This window comes from Anastrepha ludens, chromosome 6 (assembly GCF_028408465.1).
Source record: "Anastrepha ludens isolate Willacy chromosome 6, idAnaLude1.1, whole genome shotgun sequence".
NCBI lineage: Eukaryota > Metazoa > Arthropoda > Insecta > Diptera > Tephritidae > Anastrepha > Anastrepha ludens.
In genome coordinates, this window is record NC_071502.1 from 28,090,222 (window position 1) to 28,103,155 (window position 12,934).

Sequence of the window (12,934 nt, forward strand, 5' to 3'; positions counted from 1 at the left end):
CGTCTCATCTCTCTTGTGACTGATTTTTCGACTACTCGTAGTAATCGCATTTTAACCATCAATCACTCACCGTATTCGCCTGATAAGGCTCCCCTTAACTTCTACCTACATGAAAAATTGCATTTGGCCATGAAAGGAAAACGTTTTGCGCCCGTAGAGAACATCTTGGAGTACATTCCGGATTCCGGTCAATGACCTGAAACACTCTTTCGAAAAGCTTTTAGATGGCGCAAAACAGTGTATCGAGGCCAGAGGGGACTATTTTGAATAAACTCGATGCTATTGGATCAAAGCTCTTGTCGTTTCTATTTTAGCTCAGTTTTGTTTATTTTAGACTTCACCTTGTATAACTGGTAACAAAGGTAACCTGTTTCTCGTGATATCTATGGGAGATTTTTTTTTTTCCATTTTTTCAATCAGCCGATTGGTTATTGTAAGATTAAAAAATTAAGAACCAAAACTCAAAGAAAAAGGTGAAAAATACCTGGTGAATTCTTTGAAGAAATACCGTGCTAAATTTCAAAATTAGGGGCCCAGTAGATTTTTAACTCAGAAAAATGCTTTAAAGACGAGCGAGTATAGTAACCTGGATTGGCATACAAATAAAAACAAAAATGTTAAAAAATAAACGTTTAAGTTACTAACGCCACTTAAATAACTTTAGTTACTATACTCGTATTGCACCATCTTTTTTAGTAAGTTTTGCTACGCGATCGGAAAATGATAGATCTGCGATTTACTTCACCACAGCTGAAAAATCATTGAAGAAATAAAGGTTTTGTCTGTGAAAATTATTAAAATAGAATTTGGTATGCCCCAGTTTTTTGACCACCGAGTATTTCGCTCTATGTAAGCTCAGCTGCGCGGTATTAGTCCCGGGATTTAAATATTCGATACTTTGCATTAACTTAAATCCCGAAAAATTCCATCAATAGTGTTTGAGTGAGAGCCGCCGTAACCAAATGGTTTGGTGCGTGAGTAACATTCGTGAGTGCGAAAGTTCGAATCTCCGTGCATGAAATGCAAAATAATAGAAAAAGTGTTTTCTGGTAGAGGTCGCCCCTCGGCAGATAATGGCAAACCTCCGAGTCTATTTCTGTCATGAAAAAGAACCTTATGATTAGCCGTTCGGAGGCACAAAATCAGGACGCACACCACAAATAGGAAAAAGAGCTCAGCCGAAGAGCCAATAAATGGTGTAAGCGCCAATTATAGGTATATACGAGGGGACTAACAAAAGTTCGGTAAATTGTATTGAAAAAAGGGTACATTGTTTTAAATTCTTTTTTTTTAATCTTCATTATTTTTTATCTTCTCCACACAATCGTTGTTAGTTTCAATACGTTCTTTTAAACTGTAAATCCACTGTTGAAAACAGTCCCCAAAATCGCGTTTTTGCAACTTCTTAAGTTCAGCATTCACCGCTTTTATTATCTTTTCATTGCTAGCAAAGACTTTTCCGCTCAAGATCTAAAGAATGTGGTGATGAACGAATTTCTTCAATGCGAAAAGGCGCAGTGAAGTTACTTATCATTTCAGCAGTGTGAGCTAGCGCATTATCGTGGCGTAAGAAGTACCGACGCAGTTCCTCGTTTTTCCTATTTTCTAGTAAATTTTTGAATACCTTTGGTAAGCAGTTTTCAGTATATCATTTGGCAGGTACTGTCTGAGAAGAATGTAAGAATCTAACGAAATAGCGGCAACTATTTTTGCTCTAGTGAAGTAAGCCGAGATCATCACTTTTGTTGCTAACATTTGCTGCCTGGCTTTCATAGGGGAATAATTAAAAATCTACGTTTCGTCACCTATTACGATCATATTAAAGTTGCTTGACTCTGTATTTTCGACTTATCTTAAAAAATATTCAGAAATATATACTCTAGCTTCTTTTTGGATCTTCTACAACGTAGAACCCATTGAGCAGAATTCTTTGTGTATTGCAAATCATTATGCAATATTCGCATTACTACCATAGCACTCAAACCCAAATCACTACACATCATTTCCTGTGTCATTCATGGATCATTTTCTGTGTGATCACCAATTTTTCGCTTCACCAGGGCCACATTTATCTCTTATCGGTTAACGATTTTAGCCGTCCTTCTCGAGGCTCGTCCTCCAAAAGAAAGTACCCAGTGTGGAATCTTTGATACCACTTACAAATAGTCGTTAGAGATGGAGTGTCCATTTCATTTGCAGTTTGGAACTCATTGATAGTTTCCACAAGCTTAAGTTGTCGCCGAAAGCCGTAAAGTATTGAGTAGCGAATTTCTGGCGGCGTCGATGGCGGAATTTCTACTGACATTGCATCACTTATTTTACGTTTTCTCATCTCTGTTCAAACCGATTTTTCTGAAGTCTTAAATGAAACATCGCAAAACTATAACAAAAGTAATATCATTTTAAAATGTTAAAAAAAAAAAAATAAAAACCATCGACTTACCGAACTTTTGTTAGTCCCCTCGTATATATTCAAACTCAGTTGAACATTTGTGCCACATAAAGTGACAAATTGATGACTATTGATGAAAGGAAAGCGTCATGAAGCGATTAAAGTCATTCAAAGAATAAGTTCCAGTCAAGTTATTTACTTCTTTAAAACGGCCGAATACTGCTTTTGTTTTTTAGGCAGAAGTCTTTGCGATCCTGCAGGCATCTAAAATGCTTAGGAATGGCGGGAGGTGAGGGAGATATTAACACCTTTTCCGATAGTCAAGCCGCAATCAAGGCTCTTACGACGCCAAACTAGTAAACTCCTGTAAGGAAGAGATCAAATTTCTTGAGTGTGTAGCAAACATTTCTCTGATGTGGATTCCAAAACATAAGAACATAGAGCGAAATGAAATAGCTGATGAGATTGCCAGGAAATGGTCGACTGAATTGGCTTGAGAGGTGTCTCACTCGGCCACCGGCATCTCCATGACTGTTGTTAAAGGGGAATTGCACAACTTATTTCTCAGGAAAGCGCAGAAGGGATGGAGCTCCATTTCTTCATGTGTTTTTGGATAAACCTTATGGCCCCAGTACAATAGGCGCAGAACACAGATAGTCATGGACACTCCACGTCATTCGATTTTCAAACTCGTGGCTGTGTTTACCGGTCATTGAACGATCGGCACACTCGCGGAAATGCTAGGCTTACCATTTAATATCCATTGCAGAAGCTGTGCGAACCTTTCGGAGAAGGTGAGACTATTGAGCACTTTCTCTGTAAATGTCCGAATTTGGCAGCTAGACGGTTAAGGGCACTGTGTGCTTCTTTCTTCGACACTCTCACTTAGACCTTACAGGTCCGTTGTGATACTACTGTGCTAGACGTGAACTTCATTTATCTTCCTTCGTAGAACCATTTTGTGGTTCTTATGAAACGTAGAGTTGATCCCAATCCCTCGCCAGACAGCTCTGTAAGAGAAAAAAGTATTTACCTAGAAAACCTGCTCTGATTTTAGCTAAGGCTGGACAATTGCAAAGAAAGTGCTCGACATTTCCTTTCACTTCCTCATCTCTGCAACTTCTGCAATATTCATGAGAGAAAACTCCTAGTCTCAAGGAATGCCTGCCAAATAGCCAGTGCGCCAACCTAAATACCATCAATCTTCTCCATTACATCAACAGCTCCGGCTGGCTGATACATATCTGTTCGTTGGACCCTTATAATGGTATCTTATTGCTACTTGGGAAGTGCCAGTGTAGTACTTCACCTATTTCACCTACCCACATATCATTCAAGGAACATGGACAGATTTGATAAATGACAAAGAAAAATGTGTAAAAATGAGTATTCATTTATTAATAGAAAAATTCATAGATTATGTAAGAACACTGATCGTTTATTTATGGAAAAAATGGGGTTTTTTTCGGCATAGGGAAGTATTATCACACACATACTCATACATATGTACACTCCCATTCATAGTAAGTAAACTTAGTTTATCTGGCCGTACAGAAGTGCAACTGTACCCAACCACCCGCATACGCAAATCCATGGGCAAGTACTCGCATTAGCTATTACCGTAACTGAACCGGAAGTCTTTACAGCAGTTTCGGTGGGAAAGAAAGTCCGCTGCTTGCCAAGCTGCTGGTAGATAAGATAGCGAGCGACGTACATATGTCCACATCTATGCATGAATGGATTTATTTTCTATGTTCATCGCAGCCACTTTAGATAAGCAAATACTCGTATACTATAAATATTTTTATATCAAAGTCTATTAAGACTTGTTATAAGTAGACAATGACCTAATCGCTGAAATAAAACTAAGTTTGTATGCAGATTTGTAGTTTGTGAGTTAATCAGAAGGGTAGTTATTTACATTTATACGGAATCTGTCATCATCTGTAAATATGTATAAAGCGTTTATGGTTTATTCTATGGAAAGTATTTTCGTAAAGAAAAAACTAATTGAAGTAAAAAAAAATATATTTTACAATAATTGAATTCAGGAACTGGAACTGCTTTTACAGAACTTCATTCATTTTGTACTTATGTATATGTGTATACTTATACTCGTAGTTATATGTAAGTACATATGCTTGTACGCATTTCAGTTTTTAAAAATTTCAATTTCCACCGGCCTTCAATCATGTAACGAATGCTCGTATGGGAGCACGTGAATTCATAAAAATACCCTAATTCACTTAACTCAATCAAAATAGCCTTGGTCACTCACACCTCTGGTGTTAGGTGCTTGACCGAGCTTCGCTTCCAATTCATATGTGTGGAGTGTGCCTTTAATTAAAATCGACATAAAGTTTGAGAAATTACTGTGATTGATTGACTATTTTGTGATTTCTCTTTCAGTAGTCAACGTCACGTTTTCCAGATTGAATCGGCTGGGAAGAGAACCTCAAGAAAGAGATGTCTTCCGCTTTAGTAGCACAGTGCTCCCTCGGTTAAAGTTTAGATCAGAGGTGACATACCATAACGCCATAACCTTAACCGCAGTCTTAACCATAACGACAATTACTGTCAACTTTTATTGCTGGCGTAAACAGCTGATATTTACATGCATTCATCTTCAGTTCTTTGTTTATTTCGAAAATGCAGAAACATACATACATACATATGTAGTAAAAGATATCAACATGAGCAGTGACGAGTAGGAGTGGGACTATTTTCGAATAATATTCGAATAAACATTATTCGAATAAAACGAATAATACTATTCGTTTCAAATAATTCGAATAGTTCATTATTCGAATACCTTACTATTCGAATACCTCACTATTCGAATACCTTACTATTCGAATACCTCACTATTCGAATACCTCACTATATATTCATTTATATCAGGGAGAAAATGCTTTTAAAAATATAAAAATTACATTGGCACTTCTCATGGTGCTAATCAGTTTTTCTCGATTTTTGAACATTGTGATTTTTTGATTTGACCGCTTCATGTTTCAATTAGCTAATATGATAAGATTTCTTTGGTATTGTTCTTGATAAAACATCGACAGGTATACATACTTATATGTATGTGCATAACTAAATGTGGATAAAAACATCAGAGCGTTTCTAAAAAAATATTTGGTTTTCCCTCGTAACAATTCTTGTGTTTAGACGCCTTAATATTAATATTATATGGAGAAATATATAAATTGTATGGAGAAATATGATTTCACATTTTCTATGTCCGCATTCTCCGTAACGGATCGAAATAATGGTTTTCTCTCAAACGATGAATATGGAGCCTTAAAATCTTCTTTTCCTTAATCTACAGATTTAGAAGTTATTCAAGGCCAATAATAGGATAGAATTATATACTTATTTATGTACACATGCAGATTGCTTTGAAATTGGATTGATGCGCAAATGCATGTGTGTATCTATCTATGTATGTATGTATGTAATTTCAAAAAATTACGCTATAGAAGAAATTAAATAAAAATATCACTTACTTTTTGTTGCTAATGTGTGTACCTAAGCTCGGTATTGAACAACAGATACATGACATATGTATGTATATGTACATGTACCTACCCTGCTGAGTGGTCAATAGTAGGTAGATATTTCTTTGTATATTTAGTTATAAGACACTATTTGTAATAAATAATTATCATAGTAAATGGTTTTTGAAGTATTTATGTACGTATGCTCGAAGGTTCCGGTTGATTATCAACTCCATAACTGAGTTTATGCTTAAAGTTATAATGGTTCCATAAACAAGTGGTGGATCCCATACGTTTCAGCATATCACCACAATAATTGCAGGAGGCCTCACCGGTATTTTCCACGATGGTAAAATGTTGCCAAACTTTGCTTCTGGGAATTATTATTATTTTCTTTATTTGTATTGATTGATGATTAGATTGGTTGAACGTTCTTGCTTGAGGTTCTTGATTTTAATGAGTGATCTAATATAACTCAACCCAAAGAAAAGTTTGCCTAAAATGTCCATCTATATAATTCTCATCGCCCGTTACCTAAGCGTATGCATGGTCGTAGGACTGTCTGCACTCGTTTATCGAGCTTAGGTCAGTCAGTAGCAGGTAGAGTATATGAGTATATGTATGTGCATATAATAGTACTGCGAAAAGCAAAAAAACCTAAAAGAAAATGCCTCAAGCAAGAGTAGTCCGCTAATCTAAGTAATCATTTACCAAAATATGAAACAAAAACAAAGCGCCGACACAATAAAAAGTAGGTAGTATTTTCATTTAGCACGTTCCCTGTCCGCTAAGCCACATATGGTTCAGTAAACGCGCACCTGATAAGCACTGATACGTTCTTGAGCCATATGTGCGTCAGTGGGTATATGAACCACATTTGTTTCATGAACGTGCAAAAGCAAAAATGTCCCTCTACGCTCATGTACCATATGTGTTTCAGGTAGAAATACCCTACATCCGTTTTTTTTTAATTATTATTATTACTAAAGCTATCCTATGACTACAAAAAAACAAATTATTCAAAAACCCTGTTGGACTTGTCGGTAAATTTTGCATTTTTGTATTGCGACAGGGAACGTGTTAATATATGTAAGCCTTTGCGTGGTTTTTGAATTTGCATACATAGGTACATGCACTGGTACAGAAACCGATTAGTAGTCCGCTAATCTAAGTAAATATTTACCAAAAATATTCGAATAGTGAAGTATTCAAATAGTAAGGTATTTGAATAGTGAGGTGGTATTCGAATAGTAAGGTATTCGAATAGTAAGGTATTCGAATAGTAAGGTATTCGAATAGTGAGGTATTCGAATAGTAAGATATTCGAATAGTGAGGTATTCGAATAGTGAGGTATTCGAATAGCATTATTCGAATAAATTAATAAAAAATTCGAATAAATATTATTCGAATTACGAATACCTCTCGAATAAAAGATTTTATTATTCGAATAATTTTTATTCGAATAGTCCCACCCCTAGTGACGAGTAGTAATTGGTTCATTGATGTAGTGTTGTTGCTAATGTTGATATTTAGCTATGGCTGCTTCGTCACTTAGGAGATTCGAATTCTCCACGATCATTTCATATGCATTCACAAACTCGTCGAATCCGTCATTGTTCATATAGTCCTGACCTTGCACCATATGATTACTTTTGGTTCCGATCTTTACAAAACTCCTTGAATGGTAAAAATTTCAATATGATGATGATGATGTCAAATCGTACCTAATTTAGTTTTTTACTAATAAAAACCAGAAGTATTACGAACGTGGGATTATGATGCTGTCTGAAAGATGTCAAAAGGTCATTGATCAAAATGGGCAATACATTAGAGAATAAAATTATTTAGTTCCACGGAAAAATTGTCTTTGATTTTCTAAAAAATCTGCAATTATTTAGCTGCCAACCCAATAGATTCGCCTTGGTTCTTTTTCACATTTTCTTGATTTTTTATTTTACTTTTAAAATTTTTTTATTTTATTTTATATATCAGGTCAGTCCATAAGTTCGTGCGTATTTTACCCATAATTTCACTTTTGTACGATTTTTGCATAAAAAAAAATTATTCGCTGAATATAACGGAACTATTTATATATCCTTTTATACATTGTGCATTCAACAAGTGATTTTAATCGCAGATAGAAGCACGTGTTGTTAAAAAATAAAATGGAATCTTCGAACGCGTATAAGAGGCATATTTTGTATTTTTTTATAAAAGTGGTAAAACTGCTGCTGCAGAAATAAACACTGTTCACGGAGAGGATAACGTGAGTGTAAGGACTGCGCAAAAGTGGTTTTCAAAATTCCGAAGTGGTAACTGCGACGTGGAGGATGCTCCGGGCGCTGGTCGTCCTGAAGTCTTTAACTCCCACGCCTTGCTCGAACTCGTGGAAGCTGAGCCAAATTTGACAGTCGATATGATAGCTCAGAGCTTAAATTCATCGCACGGAATAGTTCACAGGCACCTGGTTCAGTTGGGAAAACGAGCTCGGATGGGAGCTAATGCCGCATCCATCATACTCTCCGGATATTGCACCTTGTGATTATCACCTTTTCCGTCGACTTCAATCCCATATGAGTAACAAGAACTACTCCTCAAAAGAGGCTATAAAAAAGGATATCGAAGCGTATTTTGGCTCCAAGGACAAAATATTTTTTAAGCAGAAAATTAAAAATTTGCCTAAACGTTGGGAAGACATTGTAAATAATGAAGGAAAATATTTTATTGATTAATAAATACTTTAAACATCTTTGTTATTAATTTTAAAACCACCTTTAAAAAACGCACGAACTTATGGACTGGCCTGATATTAATTCTTTTGGCAGAAAATTCCGATCCTTTTATCGCTTCAGCCTTGTACACTTACATTATTTTCGATAGCATTTTTGCGCTTTAATTACTTCATTACAACTGCATGATGCAACAAATACACCGGCAGCGTCAGCTTACAAAAGTTTATTGGTTCATTTTAATTTTTTGTTTGTTTTTTGTTTTATAGAATCATTATCGTTTTTGGAGCTCGCACAATCGCTTTATTTATTTTTGTTTTGTTTTTCTGTTTGCTGTTTTTCTAAGCAAAGAACGGATTACTGCGATAGATATACCGAAAACAATTTACTACGTAGTTAGAAATCAGATCAAGTTATTCGGGTGTCAATCGACGCTGGCGCTGGCGGTTATTGCCTTCTTTATGTGCGATGATTTTTTTTTTTTTTTTTTGATATTTTATTATTTTCTATTATGCCTACTTAATATTCAGACATTAGAAATTAAACGAAAACAAAAAAGCTCTGAAACGTAAATAGGAGCGTCAAACGCGCAAAATTCAACATTCGAATGCTGATCGTGACAAGTGATCGCACGTCACTCGTTCGCTGACTAGCTGACTGGCGGGGACTTGCCGCTTGTTGTCTGGGATTATGGGGTTGTGTGGTTACGTCGTTTTGTAACCATGAAATGCAAATATGAAGACATACATACATACATACATGCACATGCACTTATGTTTGCACTTTTATACATTTGAGTTTGCGAACTGAAGCCGCATTTAGAATCACGATGCAATGCTGCAACGCTCAAGTATTCAAGCTTAGAATTTCAGCAATTCGTCTGGTTCGAGTTAATTAGTTGGGCTGTGCTGAGCTATGCACTCTGTGCTGTGTGCTGTGTGCTGTGATGTATGTATGTATGTATGTATTGGCACTTCACCGCGTATGTGGAGATGAGTTATGAGATGGCGACTGTTGATTGCGGCTAACTAACTCGTACTTATGTATGGACGTGAATGCTTTTGTTGTTGCTAGCGTTGGCATACCGCATACTGTTGGTGTTTTGTAAGCAAGTGGATTTTCCCAATTTCCAGATTATGAAGAAAACAAAATTCCTGCCAAGCGGCGTTTGAAACAAAGGTTAGAAAAATTATTTAGATTCCAGCAAAAAAAAAAAACACGCTAAATGGCGTTTCAGGTGTTGCTGGCTGGCGTTAGCTGTGTCGTCGACTTGCTTGCTGCTGGTCGAGCAGAGAAACCAACTCACCATCACCAGCTGGCAATGCCCCAACGACGTTTGACACTGAACCCAGTATAAATGCAAAAATATTACTGATACTTCAGTCGAGTTTAATAGGCTGTCTGTATGCTGCCGGCATTATTTTAATATAATATTTCGCATACCGATTTTTATTTTGTGGTAATCGCATACACATTTTACTGCCTTTTTTTAATTGTAATTGCATTGAAATTAATTAAAATTATTAATATTTTCCTATTGTTTTTTCTCTTTACAGGTTTCCACACGCCAAACCATAAGCTGTTAATATTTGATTGTATAAATTTTTTTTTCGGTGTAGTTGTCATATAAATTCTTTCAAAACGGCGCAGAAATTCAGTCCACTCAAGCGCAAAAACGTTGCAGAGCCGACACACCAACTCCTCAGCAACAATAGTCGCGCACCACTCAGCAACATGTCACAGTTGATGTTTTGGAATAAGCAGAACAACAACAATAACATAAAAAATCAATCAAATGATAATGGCAAGAGCAATAATAACGGTACGACAGAGGATGCAAAGAAGGATAAGCGCAATTGGTTGCATACGCCTGATGCGCTTGTGAATGGCCACGTCGTCTATCTAGTCAAGGTGAGTAGACACAATTGTTGTAGCGTTAGCGGTCACATTTGTATGTATGTATGTATATACAGCTGTGCACACCAAAAAAGCAGTACCCTTACGAAAAAATTTTAAAGTAATTTTTTTTTTTCCTATAAATCATACAAAAGAAAATTTCAATACCAAAAATTGTTTTTTTCCTTGTTCATTCCTCTCACGAGCATAGGGCCTCGTCCTAAGTAGTGGGAATTCCCACCTGTCGTTGCTTAGGAACAACGCCTTCTTACTGCTTGGAGCGCCATCTGTGGTTCACATTTTTCTGCCAGAAGGATCGCATAGATGGTTGAGGACTTCGCTAAATTTGGTGTGTCTGCGGTATTACCACGGTTGCCCGCTTCCTCTTACTGCCGCCACTGATTCAATGTGTAACTGTTTTTTTTTTATTTGCTTGTTTCAGCAGCCACAGTGCAAATAATGCGCTGACTATTGTGCGGGAGAAAGAATGGAAAAGATAAGTTTTGTGGTTGAGGAATGGAATTGGAGGAATTTTTTTTTTTTTTTTTGAGAATCAGGGAAAGTCGGTAAATTTGGAAAAGTTTGAGGACCGTGTTTTACGTGGGACTTGAACCCACAGCCTCTGGGATTGCAGACTAGTGCACTTGCGCTAGACTACCGAGGCCAAACATCTACGAAGGATTAAAGGATTTCAGCTGTGATAATAAATCTGGCTTATTGACGTCGTACGTTTTAAGTGCAACCTTGAAATAGCAGCGCCTTCAATTTTTTAAGGTAAAATAATAAATAAATTTAGTTTCGAAAATTACTTTTATTCAATTCAAAGAAAAAAAACTGTGTAAAAATTTAAACCAAATTAAGATTCAGTTTACTTTTGTCCAGAAACGAATCGCAAGCTGCCCGAATGTGGCTTTCAGATATTTTGGCCCACTCGCGGACAATGGCTTTTTCAGCGTCTCGAGACTGGTGAATCTTTTAGTTCGGACTTTGCTCTCCAAAATGGCCCGAAGAGAATAATCCATTGAATTCGCGTCTGGTGAATTTGAGAGCCACTGTGTGGACATTATGAAGTTCGGAACATTGTTTTTTAGCCATTCTTGGTTCACTTGAGCTTTTTGAGACGGTGCCGAGCCCTGTTGAAACGTCTATGGCCTGCCACCAAAATGCTTGTCAGCCCACGGCTTCAGGGCAACCTCGAGAATACTTTACCGATAATATTTCGCATTTACCTTGACGCCAGGCTCGATGAAAACGATTAGAGAGCGCCCATCTGTGGTTACAGCGACCCAAACTATTACCTGTGGCGGGTGGCGTTCACTTTCTCGTATGAACGGTCGGTCAAATAAAGCCTATCGTTTTGGGAGTTTACGAGTTGCTTAATTTGGAAAATATCCTCGTCAGAAAAAACAATGTTCAGAAATTGACCGCCATCGGCCAAGCGAAGCAACTCCTTCACTTTCTCAAGTCTGACTTGTTGCTGCTTTGGTGTGACATCATGCGCCTTTTGGATCTTGTAAGGCTTGACTTTGATATAATTTTTCACTATGCGGCGGATGCTACGGTCAGATGTTTTCAGTTCTTTCGCCATTTGATTGGCACTTCGTCGGGGATTTCGCTCAAGTCGCTTTTTCACTTTTTGAACCATTTCACGTGTCGTTGCAGTCTTTTGATGACCACCTCCATGCTGTTTCGCTATGCTACCAGTATCATTGTAACGACAAATGGTGCGATAGATGAAAACTTTATTTCCTTTAAGGTGAGCGCGAGCTCACAAATAATCGCTGGTTCTGATATTTCAGCCAAATATAATGCAATCACGACATTACGTTTAAAATCCATTACTCTTTTTTTCGCGTGTACTCTCGGCAAAATGCTTCCGCGTGCTTGTAAACAACTGTCATTGCCAAGAGGTCTGAAGTTGGTTACACTTCTTCGAATGCCGGAGTCTGTGTTAATAAAATTTTACGTAATTACGCTCATCAGACTTTTGGAGCTTTCGTGTGGTGGAAGACGGTGCAGAAACAATCCTACCTAAAGAATCTGATAAAGGTCCAACGATTAGCTTGTGTAGGAATAACAGTTGCGCACCGATCGACACTTTAGGCGGCGCCGGAAGTGATCCTACATATTCCACCCACATGCTTCCAGGATCGAAGCAGCAAACATACCAAACGAAAACACGCACGGTCATGCATCAGTGCTACTATCTGTAGAACACTTGCAAGGCGCGTCGAAAACAGACTATCTGGTTCCCAAGATAGATCTGAAAAAACCGACAGAACGGATTGGCTGGCCAGAGTCAAATAAGATTTATACTGACGGTTCACAGATGGACATTGGCACTGGATCGGTAGTGCACTCAAAACAATAATCCTTAAATTGCTTCTTTAGACTCCCAAACCGGTGTAACGGCTTC

At 37.4% G+C, this 12,934-nt stretch overlaps 1 protein-coding gene across 5 annotated transcripts in view; it reads left to right on the forward strand.

Moving 5' to 3' along the window:
- The window catches only part of LOC128868541 (PTB domain-containing adapter protein ced-6), a 44,361-nt gene that overhangs the window by 21,859 nt on the left and 9,568 nt on the right, over positions 1-12,934 (forward strand). For all 5 annotated transcript variants that reach the window (XM_054110748.1, XM_054110746.1, XM_054110749.1 and 2 more), the window contains exon 2: positions 10,179-10,533. In XM_054110748.1, the coding sequence (XP_053966723.1) occupies positions 10,357-10,533 (177 nt within the window). In that variant the 5' untranslated portion in view covers positions 10,179-10,356. The remainder of the gene's footprint in view (positions 1-10,178; positions 10,534-12,934) is intronic.